This window comes from Martes martes, assembly GCF_963455335.1.
Source record: "Martes martes genome assembly, chromosome: 8".
Classification (NCBI taxonomy): Eukaryota; Metazoa; Chordata; class Mammalia; order Carnivora; family Mustelidae; genus Martes; species Martes martes.
The window spans coordinates 115,678,706-115,694,292 of NC_137895.1; the positions used below are offsets into that span (position 1 = coordinate 115,678,706).

At 37.4% G+C, this 15,587-nt stretch overlaps 1 protein-coding gene across 2 annotated transcripts in view; it reads left to right on the plus strand.

Moving 5' to 3' along the window:
* Positions 1–15,303, plus strand: part of CDC123 (cell division cycle 123) — a 56,453-nt gene extending 41,150 nt beyond the window's left edge. For both annotated transcript variants that reach the window (XM_080810377.1, XM_080810378.1), the window contains 6 exons: positions 1,184–1,259; positions 3,117–3,239; positions 4,620–4,648; positions 10,057–10,185; positions 13,273–13,410; positions 13,985–15,303. In XM_080810377.1, the coding sequence (XP_080666503.1) occupies positions 1,184–1,259; positions 3,117–3,239; positions 4,620–4,648; positions 10,057–10,185; positions 13,273–13,410; positions 13,985–14,011 (522 nt within the window). In that variant the 3' untranslated portion in view covers positions 14,012–15,303. The remainder of the gene's footprint in view (positions 1–1,183; positions 1,260–3,116; positions 3,240–4,619; positions 4,649–10,056; positions 10,186–13,272; positions 13,411–13,984) is intronic.
* The last annotated feature ends 284 nt before the right edge of the window (positions 15,304–15,587 follow it).

A 15,587-nucleotide genomic window follows, 5' to 3' on the forward strand; every position in this document is an offset into this window, starting at 1 on the left:
ATTTAACAGCCCTTTCCTGAGATAAGTTTATATGTGTGTGTGTATATATATATACTCTCTTCATAAAATACTTTTCATACCATTTTCTTTCATTTATAGTTTATTTTTCCAGCTCATTAAATGTTTTTTTATATCAGGATTTTTAGTGGCTGTGTATCTTATATATTGACAATTTTACTTAGTAACATTTTTTAAGCATTTGGTAGGTATTATATACTTGTGCTGGGAACATAAAGATGAATTGAGATCTAGTTCCTTGCCCTTTCTGAGTTGCTAGTTAGGAGGGAAGAGAGACTTGTTCAGATTATTGTCATGTATAACTTGGTATGTATGTGCATACTGTGGAATGTTAGATACAAGAAACTGGGAGCACAGGGTATGGGAAGGGAGGATACTCAGGCCACTGGAGGTTGTTCGAGGAATGGGGCTTAGTGTGATTTAAGTTCCATCTCTTAGGCCTTAAAGGGCAAAGAAGTATATGCCAGCCTAAGGGAGGCTGGAGGCACTGGCCACGTATTACAGTTAATACTTGGAAGAGTAGGACTAGTTTTCGCTGAAGAACATTTTAAAAACAGACTCAGAAGCATACATTTGTCAACTATAGTATTTATAAAATTGTAGCAATTCAGTAGTATATGAGAATTTGTATATAATATATTAATTATAGTAGTGGAACCCATTTATGACTTGAGCCAGTGACAGAATTGTTTTACTTTAAAGTGGAGGCAAAATTATTGAGGGTTAATGTGATTTTTAGTGATAAATTATTATACTTTTATCAGAGTATTACACAATGGTGCTAAGAAGGTAGATAACTAGGATATCCATTTTTTTAAAAAATATACTTAAAGGAGGGAAGAACAAATAATTAGAGGGCAACTGTATGCAATGACGATAGGATTCAACTTCATCCTTGGGTTTGTATATTATGTCAGCTTTCAAAGTGATAAATAAATGACAAAAGTGCTTTTTGTCATAAAGAATTTTAACAGTGTTTCTGCCACTTACTGGACTAATAAATTTGTTCCCTATATCTCATGATAAGAATGGTTTATGATGCTTTTTCTTCCAAACTATTTGATAATGGCAATTATTAAAACATACTCTTGGCATAAAATTATCTGTTAGACCAGTAAACATTCCTTTGTTACATGGTTGTGTTACATTTTTCCTCTCTTTACAGCTTGTTCTTCGAAAATGGTGTGAATTAATTCCTGGGGCTGAGTTCCGATGTTTTGTCAAGGAAAACAAACTTATTGGTGAGTTTTTTTACACATTAAAAGAAGACAAGATTTTTTTTTTCTTTCTAAACTTATTATATGTTTTACTTTTACTTCTTTTTTTTTTTTTTTTAAGTAAACTCTACACCACACAGGGGGCTTGAACTCACAACCCCGAGATCACAACCCCGAGATCAAGAGTCATGTGCTCCGCCAACTGAGCCAGCCAGGCATCCCTGAAGTTTATTTATTTTTAGTAATCTCTACACCCAACATGGGGCTCAAACTCATGACCCTGAGATCAAGAGTCACATGCTCCTCCAACTGAGCCAGATTGTTGCTCCAAGAAGACAGGCTTTTGATGGAAGTGAATTTCTAATAATTAGGAGAGGGTAGTAATCAGTTTTTATCTCAGATGCTACCTCTAGCCAATTAGTAGTGACTCTCTGGAATTCTTTATTGACAGTGCTCCTGAGGCCATATTCAGTTTCCACAGAGAAGTATCTTGTCCATTAATCATGTCTGGATTCTGGAGATGAAAATGATGGTCTTGGCCATTCCCAATTTAAGCTACATATCATGTTACCTGCTTTCTCTTTGGGACTTTCCTAAGTATTACTAGCAACACACCACTTATTTTAAGCATCATAAAAAGCCAAGTTTTGGATCTTTGTTTCTATTATTAGAGCAGTGTTGTTTATTCTAGCAAGAGGAAATATGTAGACAAATAAGTGCATTACTTAAAAAGCCACCCATTTTCTTCCTCTCAGATTATTATTTTATTTGCTGTGATGTACTCAAGTATTGAAGATAATCTGCTCTTTTTGTCTTTGCATGTTTTCCATGCAGTAAAACTTATCTTTGACCAAGAAAAGTGTGATTTGAATAAAATCACATCAGCACTATTTTTAAAAATTTTTTAAATTTAAAAGTTTTTAAAATTTGTCTATTATTATTATTTTTTTTTAGAGAGGGAAAGGGAGAGAATCTTAACCAGGCTCCACACAGGCTTACAACCCTGAGATCATGACCTGAGCTGAAACCAAGAGTCAGGAGCTTAACTGACTGAGCCACCCAGGTGTCCCACATGAGCACTATTTAGTGAATGTGACATTGACATCTGTTAATTTACCTGAAAGAAACTTGGGGTGTTTGAATTGATCATATTGTTAGGTATTTCTGGAAGAAGGTGCAACACAAGCAGAGTTAAAGAAGAGAGTCGTATTGTCATTGATGAAGAAATTGGGTGGAAACCCTTCTTTCAAAGTAGAAAACTTTCCTAGGCCTAGAGCAAATTGAGGAAGTTTTCACAATAATCCCTTTAGTGTATTTGGAATAAAATCAACAAGTCACTCTGAAGAAAGAAATGTTTACTTTTCCATGACTTGAAACATCAGGCTTGTGAAACGCATTGTAGCATGTGTGAACAGGAAAAATAGCCTGTTTCTGTGAAATACAATATGAATTGGAGGACATTGGGAATATTTTAAGTTTCCCAAAGAAGAGTGGAAAAGAATACCATTTTGTAGAAAGTTCGTTGCAAAAAAAATCAAGAAGCAATTGTCTATGTGTATAGGTTTAAAATTGCTTCTTTCATTTTTTTACATTGTAAATGTATTTATGACTGAGCTCTTTATTGTACTAAATAAAAATAACTATTTCTAAAGTAAGAATGTATGACAATATGGAACTTAGGATATATCTATCCATATGAATGGTTAATTTTTTACTAAGTTTTTTACCTGTATAAAATGCTGAATCATGTATTATGCAATATTCATCTGATTGGTCTTCCGATCTACTTTAATGGTTCTCTCAAAAAGATGTCTAAATTACATTTTGATGTTTTTGAAAAGAATGTTATATAATAATGGATATAAAATACTTTCTTGTCAGGTATTTCTCAAAGGGACTATACACAGTACTATGATCATATTTCTAAACAAAAGGAAGAGATTTGCAGATGCATACAAGACTTTTTCAAGAAACACATACAGTACAAGTTCTTGGATGAAGACTGTGAGTATTTTTTATTGACTCAGTGAAATGAAGTACATAATGTTACTGAACCTTATTTCATGGTGGTGCAGATTTTTTTTTAAAGAATTTATTTATTTATTTGAGAGACGATGCACCAGTGAGGGGAGGGGCAGAGGAAGAAACAGACTCCCCACTGAGCAGGAGCCAGGTGTGGGGCTCGATCCTAGGACCCCGAGATCATGACCTGAGCCAAAGGCAAACGCTTAACCAACTGAGGAACCCAGGCACCCTGGTGGTGCAGATTTTAAAACTGGATTTAAAACACTGTATTTTAACCATTTTGCTGTATTACTGTATCTGATGGTTGGCGTGTTAATTTTATCTAATTTTAATCAGTCACTTTTTAATACCAAGGCAGATACTTCTCTTATCATTTTAGACATTTTATTATTCATTTCAGAGGGTCTGTTATTCATTTCAGAGAGCAAAATGCTTGTGTTACTCAGACTAAATTAGCTAGTCGACTGATATACCTTTCTAGATTTTTTATTTGAATGATCAGATAGTACCAATTACAAGGTAAACATTTGTGACTTGCTTTTAAGAAAGTATATTATATATGAAAGAGTTTTCCTGCATTCTAAAATCTGTTCTGATTTCTTCTTGCCAAACCTGGGTTCTGTGGCAAATTTGATTTTAAAAAAGATGAATCATGCCATAACCATAGCTAGATTTTATGCTTTCCTACTACAGATATTACTGAAATCATTCCTCATCAAATGAATTAAGTGATTGATGTCTTTGTCATTAGTACATGTTATTTGTTTATAATGGTGAATTCGTTGGGATGATGTGTTTGGTTTGAAATTTTAAATACAATTAACTTTTGATTAACCCAGGTTTGAACTGCATGGGTCCACTTACATGTGGATTTTTTTCCTAAATACATGCAGTGTGGGGCTGTAGATATATTTTCCTTATGACTTTACTAATATTTTCTCTACCTTTATTATAAGAATACAGTATATAATACATAAAATACATGTTAATTGTTTATGTTACTGGTAAGGATTCAGGTCGACAGTGGGCTGTTAGTAGTTAAGTTTCAGGGAAGTAAAAACTTAAACATGAGTTTTCCAACTCTGGGGGGATGTCAGCACCCCCAGCCTCCGAATTGTTTAAGGATCAACTGTATAAAGGATTATGGCCAAGCGTAAAGGAAAACAAAATCATATAAATAAAACACTGTAGGCTATCTTATCGTGTTTAAAAATTTTGAGATTTAGAAGCATGAAGTTCTCAAGGTACTTACATTCTATTTGAGTAATGAATAATAAGATTCATTTTAATTTTCAAAAGGAGACTTAGATCATGAAAATAGTAGTTCATTGTTAACTTTGAGTTTTTTCTCCTTTACAGTTGTGTTCGATATATATAGAGACAGTAGGGTAAGTAACAACTATCTGATATGCTTTAAAATCAGGGCTGGTCTTCCGGAGTGTGTAGCCATTATGTAGGGGCCCACTGCTCAAAAAATACTTTCTCAAACCAGCTAAGGTTTGAAAGTCACAGTGGTCAAGAATCTCCCTTTTTTTTTTTTTTTTTTTAAAGATTTTATTTATTTATTTGACAGACAGAGATCACAAGTAGGCAGAGAGGCAGACAGAGAAAGAGAGGGAAGCAGGCTCCCCGCTGAGCAGAGAGCCCGACATGGGGCTCGATCCCAGAACCCTGGGATCATGACCTGAGCTGAAGGCAGAGGCTTTAACCCACTGAGCCACCCAGGCGCCCCAAGAATCTCCCTTAACATATACTTAACATTGGGAGACATATTTTCAATAGTTTTGTGGATTAGGATTTATTAATTTAACAGACGGCTAAATGGCTACTTTATGTCCTGCTTTTCACTTTTGTCGGGGTTCTAGGCCTGCTTAAAATAGTTCAGTTGTCACACGTAAGTGTGGCCAGGAGTTTGTCTTTTGATATTTGGGTAATTATTTTTAATCAACTAAAAGATCCTTAGCATGATTGGGATCACTTTTATCTTTAGACTGAAGATGAGGATTTGCTTATTCTTTAAATCTTACAAGTGATGGAAACTATATAATGAAAAAGAGAACAAAAACTTGACTTCATTTAATCCTATAGCAGAGGTTTTATTATCAAGATGTGCAGTCTTTTAAAAAAAAATCTGGGTCACTAAACGTCCTGTGATTACTGCTTATTGACTAAGCTGTTGGGAAGACAGCAGGTGTGTTTTCCGAGTATGTGACCATATGTTTTCCAAATGTTACCCGCACATTTCTCATTCCCTCTCCAAGCTCAAGCAGCTCCACTGTTGTGTTGCTTGCAATACCTTTGAATCATTTTTTGGACAAAAGGGTCTGGCCCATATGGTCATGTCCCAAAATACCTGTTAACTGTTGACTTGCCTCTTTTTAGCCAAAAGACATCACTTACTCTGTTTTTACCTCTATGTCTTCAAGGGTGAGAGTGTCTGCTAAGAGTTAGAAAGAGGAGTTACAAATTGAGATGTGGTAAGGGAGAGGGATGTTACTTTGCACTTTAAATCTAGTGGAAACAAAGGTTAGAGAAAGGATAGGAAGCTGGTGTGATGGAATGGATAGAAACCAGGGCTGATCAACAGGAGCCCAGGCTCTAGTCCCAGCTCTGCTTCTGACTGATAGACACTGGCCGCATCAGTCACTCACACAGCTAACATTTATAGAGAGCCTGTACTGTCAGATGCCATGCTTCTAACAAAAAGCTTCCAACAAGATGATTTCCTGACCAGCAAGGAGCTTATCTTCAACGCTTAAACATTCCAGGGAATTGGCTGGTCATAAGTGGGATCGAATCAACCAGTTAGTGAATGACTAAACCTAGCTTATTACCCTAATGTGTAGCTCAGAAGAACTTTTTTTTTTAAAGATTTTATTTATTTGACAGAGAGAGATCACAAGTAGGCAGAGAGACAGGCTGAGAGAGAGGGGGAAGTAGGCTCCCTGCTGAGCAGGAAGCCTGATGCGGGTTCAATCCCAGGACCCTGAGATCATGACCGGAGCCGAAGGCAGTGGCTTAACCCACTGAGCCACCCAGGCGCCCCTCAGAAGAACTTTATTTGTATTTAACTCAGGTTATCCATATAACCCTGTGAGATATGTGTTATTCTCATTTTACAGATATTATAACTGAAGTAATTATGTTTTAATGGAGTTATATTTAATGGCATTCAAAAATTTGGAATTTACTAAGGTCTGTCAGTATATCCCTGGAAAATGTCCAGATCTGCTTTGATTCACTATTGCTGGCAGGTCAGTGCAAATGTGTAATTTGGTGAAAGAGTTATATAAATGTTTCAAGTGAAGTTGGACATGTAGAGAAGTAATTACTGCTATGATCTAACAGAACTGAAAGAAGTTGTATGTTTTTAAAAGTGAGAAACATACCAGTAGAAACATGCCAACAGTTTCTGAGAAGAGATTTAAACCGTGATGTAAAACACATTTGCATATACTCAGTGGCACTCGTATCACTGTTTTGTTAGGCACTTTGCGGAAATTTGGTTTTATGACTTTTGCAGAAAACTAAGTCTTTATGGTGGTCTCCCCTATGCAGTGGAACTGAAGTCTGAGTTTGGCAATATTCTGATGTGTCTACTTTCTTACTGCAGCTGGGCAAGTTGACTCAGTGTTGATAGATTCTAACAATCACATATGTCAGAGATGGCCCACACATTCAGTAGGTCTGGGATGAGGCCTTGGTACATGTATTTTAAGGAGCTCCTTAAGTGATGATAACTCATAACTAGAATTTAGAATAACTACATCAGAGACTTAGAAAATTATTGCAGTCTCATTATTTTAGTGATGGCTGTTGTTTTGCTACTAATTTCATTGCTGTAAGGACTAAAAATTTCTGATCGTGAGTCTTTGATATTGAGATTGGCTTTGCAACTTGGTCATTTTTTTGTGTCTGTTCTGTGTGTGTTTGAAAAATTACAACTAATGTGTGACATATTCTGTAGATGTTTGTTAGATTAAGCTTGGTAATAATAATTGTGAAAAACTTTTTATAGATTGTGAATGAAATGGTGTCTGAAGAGACCTTCAAAACAATACAGATTTGGGGGGAATGGATGGAATATAGATGTAATAAGATTGGCTGTGGGGTTCAACAAGATAATTGTTGAAACTGAGTGATAGGTATTTGGGTTCTTTATATTTTGTTCTTTATATTTTGTCTGCTGAGTGCAGGGCCAGAAGCAGGGCCCAATTCCATGACCCTGGGATCACAACATGAGCTGAAATCAAGAGCCAGGCACCCAACTGACTGAGCCACCTAGGTGTCCCTATATTTTCAATCATTTAAAACTACTGAATTTTTTTGGTTAGAGTTTTTGAGAAATAACTTACACAGAGTAAAATTAATCCTTTTTAGGGTATAGTTATATGAGTTTTGACAAATACATCCAGTTGTATAACCACTATTACAGTGAACATGTAGACCTCCCATCACTCCCCCAAATTTCCTGATGATCCTCCCTGCACCCTAGCAAACACTGCTCTGTAAAACCTACTGAGTTTTAAACTTTTTAGTTGAGAATATCTTCACATTGCTCAAAAATTAAATCTGTGTGAAAATACATATAGAAAGTCTTGCTTTTCTTACCTCGGTTCCTCTATACCTCCTACAAGTACGCTTTTATTAGTTTTTTATATGTCCTTCCAGTATTTGCTTGCAGAAACAAGCAATATACTTACCTTTTTCCATCTTTCATACATAAGAGTTAGCATGTGATATATACTCTGTACCTTGCTTTATATACATTTGTTTAAAACATTGCATTTTTGGAGCGCTTTCTAGTTTCATACAATGGTGTAGTATTTTATTTTGAAAATATACTATGTAGTTTGTTTAGCCATTTTCCTATCTATGAACACATAGCTTATTTCTAGGCTTTTACAAACCACATCAGGTGTGTGTGTGTGTGTGTGTGTGTGTGTGTGTGTGTCCTGGCCCGAGCTCTTTGAAGGAATAGATTTTGCATTATTGGTCTTTATGCTTCAATGCCCGGTAATGCTTGGTGCATAGAGATTTCTTTGGGCAGGTAGCGGGGTGGTTTGTTGGTAGATACCAGGAAGGTCAGTGTGACCACTCTTACCTGATGGATTGCCTAAAAACAGACTTTCTCAGGATGTCTTGTGCCTGAGATGTTACATAAAAAACATGTTAGAGCTATAAAATCCTTGGTAGTTTCATCTTGATAGTTTCATGCCTGATTACAGCTGGTTTCTTTTTCCTCTAGTAAACTAGAAGATGCCTTCTGAACAAACTCTGCCAGCTGATCTGTTTTAGTTTTGCTTGTTTTTTATAGTATGACATATTTTTAGTTTATTGAGCTCAATATTCCTCTACTAACAAGTATCCCCCCCTTTTAATAAAGGGGTGATTTTATTGGTTATGAAAACTCAAGTAGAGAGGGTTTGGAGGTTAGAAAATACCCATTTTGTTAAAGTAATATACAGTATGTTAAAGACATCTTACTAATCACCCCAAAACAAAGCTAATGTCACACAAGATGATTAATGGCTAACATTATTTCACATGAACACTGAACAAGTGGTTTTGGAATCTGTGTGAGAAAACAGCTCAGGTGGCAAGAAAGAGATACAGGCCTTCTCCTGGGCTGGGGGGCTGGTGGAGGAAAGAGGGGATTAGTATATAATAGGAAACTTATAAAAAAATATGTGGTCCAAACTTCCTGTAACGGTTTTTGGCTACTTGCTAGATGTTTCTGATGTTTGAAGCTAGTCCTAATAAGATGCTTCATCTTTCTTAAAATTTTCTTTGAACCCAGATGAGAAACAGTGCTAGAGATTAATAATGCCAGCTCAGCAGTCTAGTTCCTTAGGTGGATATAATTTTATGCATGCGCATCTGATCAAGACACGATTACATACATATTTACCAAAAAAATTATCAACAGCAAAATGGTGCCAGTGTATGAATGTTTCAGTGAGGAAAAAAATCAAAGATAAAAGTTTCAAGGAAACATTTACTAAATGTCAAATACATCTCTGTGATCAAATGTGGCTTTAATCTCTTGGCACAATTACACAGATTCCCCAGGTCTGTTATATCAGTGCTTTGCTGCTTTATATACTAAGATGCACCTGATTCTAATCAAACTCAGAATAACTAGGTCAGAAGTATTCTTTCCCCGCATCTAGAACCTTTCACATTGCCCACCAATACTCAGAACAGAAGATAGAAATCGCTTTTAAAGATTGTTGTTTTTCATTTCCCCTTCATGTGCCACAAGCTCTATCATACAAAGCAAATATTACATGAAGACTGAAGAAAACTGAGAATTTCCCTACATTTTTCGTGTGTGTGTGTGTGTTTTAAATGCCCCTTTTGCAGCAGCCTCTCAGGGGTAAGGAAGGTGCTCTCAGATCTGCTGGTTCTTCCCTGCCTGGCTTCTTGAGGCAAGGTAATTGCAGACACCCGTGAAAGCATTCCAGTCATGCTATTTTGGTGGAACCATTCTGTGAGATTGTCCTTTCTCCTGCTTGGATTTTTGACTTAGAATTGTTGTGTGATTTTAGGCAGGAGTTGGCATATCTGCCTTTGTCAGGGCTTTTCTTTCCTAGGTCCCTTCTCTGCATTTCTTTAGACAAGTGATCCTTTCTCAGCTGAGACCTGGAGGAACTGTCTTTTGAAATAAATTACAGGATTTTTAATATTAGTGTTTGGGTAAAAACAATATGAAGATGATCTTTGGGATAAGACAGATGACAAACTTGTGTTTGTTTTTATTCCGTGCTTACTAATTTTTCTGTCTGTACTCTAGGGGAAGGTGTGGCTGATTGATTTCAATCCGTTTGGTGAAGTAACTGATTCACTGCTGTTTACTTGGGAAGAACTGATATCTGGAAGAAACTTAAAAGGTGAATTTAGTGAAGGAGACACTCTGGAGCAGGTAAGAAGTTAAAAAAGGATTACAGGAAACCTTGTAATCCATTAAATAATTGCTCCTTTGTTCTTTAGGCATCAACACAGATTTACTAATAGGTACTCAATCATGGAGGTGACCAAAAAGGGTGTGTACCTGATTCACCTGGAAGAATCTTGACCGTGGGTCAGTTCTGTGTTGGCTCTGATCCTAGTTCCAGGCTTCTGACCCCTGAGAGAGGAAAACTGCAGGTGCCCAGCCTGTGGTCTTGTCATAGTCATAGTCATGACCCCATCAGGGGGACCTTACTGCAGTGTTTCCCTCACCAGCTTTCTCTTTCACCCACGGTGGCCTTCCACACCCCTGTGTAACCCTTCAGACCGCCCACCATCCTCCTTTTCTGCCCCTCAGCAGATGATTCCACATCCTCCTTCATAGGAAGAGAAGCCGCTGGTGCGAACTGACTTCGTGTAATTGTCCTCAGACCTCTGAGCATCCCTCTGTCCCTCCTCCTCAGTCTAACAGTTCCACCTGCTCAGCTGTTCCTTACCGTCTGTCGTGATACTCGTGCTGCCACTCACTCCGTCATGTTTCCCGTTCTCTTCTTGTCCACCCGCCCTGTCTGTGTTCAGGTATCTTCTGTCCAAAGAGACAAACCTCCTTCAACCTCATGTCTTCAGCCAGCAATTCTGTCTCCTCATCTTCGCAGCCAAACTTTCTTTGAACAACACCTTTGTGTTGCCCTTTTCTGCTTATGAAAGTAATACATGCCTGCTTTTGAAGAGCATTCTGAAGTACCCACAGTTCTACCATGTTGAGAACCACGGTTTATATTTTCTATATCATATTTGGTACACATAACATGCCCGGATACATACACATAAACTTGTTAAAATAAATGATTTTACTACATATGTGTTAGCTTTGTGTTTGTTAATGTATTTTAAAAAGCAGTTTTTTTTTTACACAGTCATTTAAAAAACCAGGGAATTAGAACGAGGCAAGACTTGAAATCCTGCCACCTGGAAATTGCCATTCTTACCCCTGCAGTTTATATTGTCCAGGCGTGGTTCTATAATCATATGTACAAGTATTTTCCTACTGGCTTCCCTCATGCTAGCAGGTGACCTGTGGTTTTGTAACTGCTCATAGCCGGTCTCCTCACTTTGCCTCTCCTGCCTGCTGCCTCTCTACCTGTGCACCCCTCCACTCACGCGGTTGGCCTCTGCCCCTGCTGCTCCACAGAACTGCTCTTGGCAGGGGCTCTACCGGCCAACTGCAGGGGCCAGGGAACAATGCATGGCAACATTTGAATGCGTTACCCTCTTCCGTGTTTTCACCGCACATCTTCCCCTGATTTCCGTGATACACGCTCTCCTCCTGGGTTTCTTCCTGCTTTTCTGGCTGCTGCCTTGCTTTGAGTGTGAGGATCTTTTGTCTTAGCTCTGAAATACTTCTTTTCATCGTTACTCTGTCTGGGCCCTTTCTGGCCCTGTTTTTCTAGATCTGGCTCAGATGGCTATTTTCCCTGTCAAGGCTCTTGCCCTGTTGTGTTGTACTTGCCCCAGACTGTAAGTTGCGGGGGTGGGAGTATCTCTCATGTTCTCCACAGATTGGTGTGGCTTAGCACAATTCAGGCACAGTTGATTTTTGTTAAATTAATGGCTGAAAGAATTGTCTTCGTGCTGGCATCTTGGAGTTGGGGGCCATTAAATCTGAATGTCAAGGAAAGAGAGTGTAAATTACTCAGCACAGAGTTATTTTTAAATATGAGGGACACAGTAGATAGAAACAGTTTGTACAAAATTCACTCTATGATCCAAATCCTTTCTTTCTTTTTCATTTAAACAACATTATATTGGAGGTCGGGGGCTGACAGGGAAACAGGAGCAGGCTCCTGCCTTTTCCCCAGAGTCATGTCCTGCCTGTCTCACTGTCCTTACTCCCCTCCACGGAGACCTGGCTTTTCTTCTCATTCTCACAGCTACAAAGCCCTGCCTCAGGATCTTTGCTCCGGTTGTGCCCACTGCTTTCCAAGCTGTGCCCGGTCCCTGCCTGAGTTTCCAGACCTCCCGGGGCTGCTTTCATCGTACTTTTCAGTCCACATGTTCCATCCACAGCAAGGTGTTACCTGACCACCCCTGTGAAGTGGCCTCTTATCATAGCACCCTGTTGTTGTGTTTTTAGAACACCTCTCACTATCTGAAATGATCTTGCTGTTGTATTTATTTGCTTATTTATTGGTGTCTGCCAGACTGGTTTACCAGTTATCTCCTACACCTAGGACAAGGTCAGCGCAAAGTGGGTGTTTCCTAAGTATTTGTCAGATGACTGGTCTGTCATAAGATATGGCCTGCTTTCTAGGGCTCTACGGTCCTGTTCCACTCAAGTTCCTGGCCTGTCTCCATCTGCTGGACACCATCCATCCCTCACCTAGATACCTGCCACCCATGAAGTCCAAACCCAAGGCCTTCTGTCTCTGAAATCCTTTTTGGCACAAGGCAACATGTAAATATTAAATGCAAGACTCTAAGCAAGTACATTGAAGAATGTGAGACTTGTTAAATATGATACTCAGATTTGCAGTTTTCCATAGGTGCTAAGAGAGATACACAAATATGTAAGTTAAATGACTAAGAAAAGCACAAAAGTATTAGGAATTCATAGCACTTGCTTGCTCTCACTATTAACTTTATTCTCCAGGGTAGTACTTCCCCACTGTGCACCTATAGAAAATGCTAATATTGATAAAGCTCTCTGACCTGCATGAAATTGCTCAAGGCCAGAGAGAACTAGCCTTAGGCCTCCGGTCCATTCAAGGACTAAGGAACCCATAACCGAATCGCAGTGAATAGTGGCTGGTAGCATTTAGGGATTGACCAAAGCTCTCCATGAGGGCGCTGTTTTCAGATACTGTGTATTTATTTTCTAGTGAACATGTGGAAATAGTCTTAAAATTTTGGTGTTTCTTTTACTTCAGAATCTTATTTCCTTCCTTACCTAGTACAGAAGGGAACATGAATTTGAAATTGTTATACTAGTATCTTTTTCACTTTGAAGAATAGACTTAAAAAGATAATTCCTCACAGCCTTTCCCTTTTTTTTGTTGTAAAGGATTCTCCAGCTTTCCGTTGCACAAACAGTGAAGTGACAGTTCAGCCCAGTCCCTATTTGAGTTACCGACTTCCGAAGGACTTTGTAGACCTGTCTACTGGGGAGGATGCTCACAAACTCATAGATTTTCTTAAACTGGTAAAGTATATGTGTACTTAGTACACATATGTGTACACCTTTGTTTTCAAATTGACTTTGTAAAATTTCATTGTACCCATATACTACCTAAATTTTATTTGGTTAGGTCATTCTATAATGAAATATATAAAGTAAGCTGTAGGAATAATTTATTGCTTAGAATGATAGAAAATCTGTTTTATGATGTTTATGCTTTTTGATAATTTTCACAATATTTATGCTTTTGAAGAAAGTCTGTATACTGTTACAGAGCTAAGAGAAGATCCAGCTCTGAGCTGTATTACTCAAGGGGAATGTGTGTATTTGTACTCTTGTGTGTGTTGCTATGTGGGAACGTTTGCACAAATGGAAGAAAGAGAAGTATTCAAGTACCTGAGGATCATGGGCCTAGGAGCCAGAGTGATAAACTTATCTGATGAATTAGTTAAGACATGTTTCTCCATGATGATTTTCGACCATATCTGTTGCCAAGGGCTCTAGAAAATTATACTTGCTGACAGAAAAAGTGATCTTGGCTGAACAAATATCCCAACTAGAATATGCTAATTTAATGTGTCATGGTTTTTTTTGACAGAAAAGAAATCAGCAAGAGGATGACTGATGAGAGTGCCAGAGTTAAGTCCGAGGTAAAGAGGAAACCATGTCGGCATCAGGAGGCTGCTCTGACCTCACAACTTCCTGTTATCCCACTCGGGTTGGGGTGGGAGGTGGAGTGATATCAGTAGCTTTTTATATCCATGTATATTAAGCTGGAAAAAAAAATGGAGGGACTTTGCTACTTGTAAAAATAAATAATAAATAGACCTTAAATATAGGAAACCATACTGTTCTGATGATAAATACTTCTCTGAAATACCTCACTCTTTTGGCTCAGTCTGTTGAGATTTATCTGTGTTTTCTTGTGCTATTTATAGATGTTTCTTGTGCTACCTATTGGGTAGATGGGCACATTTATATTTGTTATACAGATGGGTTCTTTTTTAATCATTGCTATTTCTTGGAAAAAATAGAACTTTATACTGCTATAGAGAATATTTTTCCTACTTTGAGAGGATTTTCATATAATTTTTCTATTGGTTTATTTTTGGTTTGCGTATAACTAAAATAATACAGAATTCTGAAGCTATCAACTAACCAGAAAATGTCAGTATATTACAACTAGCTTAATATTTAATGTGTATTAGTAAAACTATCACAGATTTAATTAGAATTTGACCTTTTTTAAAACCATCAAAATTTTGGGGAGGTAGATTCACTTTTCTGAGGCCACCATATAAGTAATTATTCTTCAGTGCACTAAAGGGTGATGAGTATATCAATAATATCTAATTTACTCAGTACTTATTATATGCTTATTATTACTTATTATATACTCTGCTACGTGTTCTTTGTTTATTGTTTTACATCCTGGAACAATTTTAAAGAAATTGACATTACCGTTTCCCAGGGCATCTATCTAATGTGGTATCATAGAATCTTTTACTAGTTGGAGGTATGTTTTTCAACTTAGGAGTGCACATTTGAATGCTCCCATGGGAAGATAGAAAAGTGGAATAGAATTTCCCCTTTCTGTGTGGTTATGGCAGATTATACATAATGATGAAAGATAACTTCTTTTTTTTGGTTATCTCAAACTCTGTAGCTTTTTGTGTGGTTATAATCACTTGGATATTAGTATTTAAAAAAAAAAAACAGAGATCAAATTGTGATCTTTGTACTCAGTATATCCTATGCCATTTCTGAGGCCAGTTGTTTGAAGTTAAGGTGCTTCAAAATATTTTTTTTAAGCCACAATTGAGGGAGTTGATTGTTAACTTGTAATAGAGGGATTTATTATCGTGAGTTGACTTAACCTTAGCTTTGGAAGCTGGCTTCATCAAGGTGGTACTTCACCAGTCCAAAAAAAAAAAAAAAAAAAGATGTATTTAATACCAACTGAAAAGAAATGGACTATAAATAATAGAAGGACTTAAGTAAAATGTGGCAAATATTTTATAAAAAGTACAATTCTTGATATAAAACTCGTTAGATTTTTGCATTAGTTTTCCCGAGGCATTACTGAGTTCAACTCTCACTTTTAAAAATGTGATTTTTATACGTTATTTCCCTAGTATATTTAATTTTTGTTGATTAGCTTGATGTTAATAGTAAATATAGGCCAATGTGCAGGAAATGTT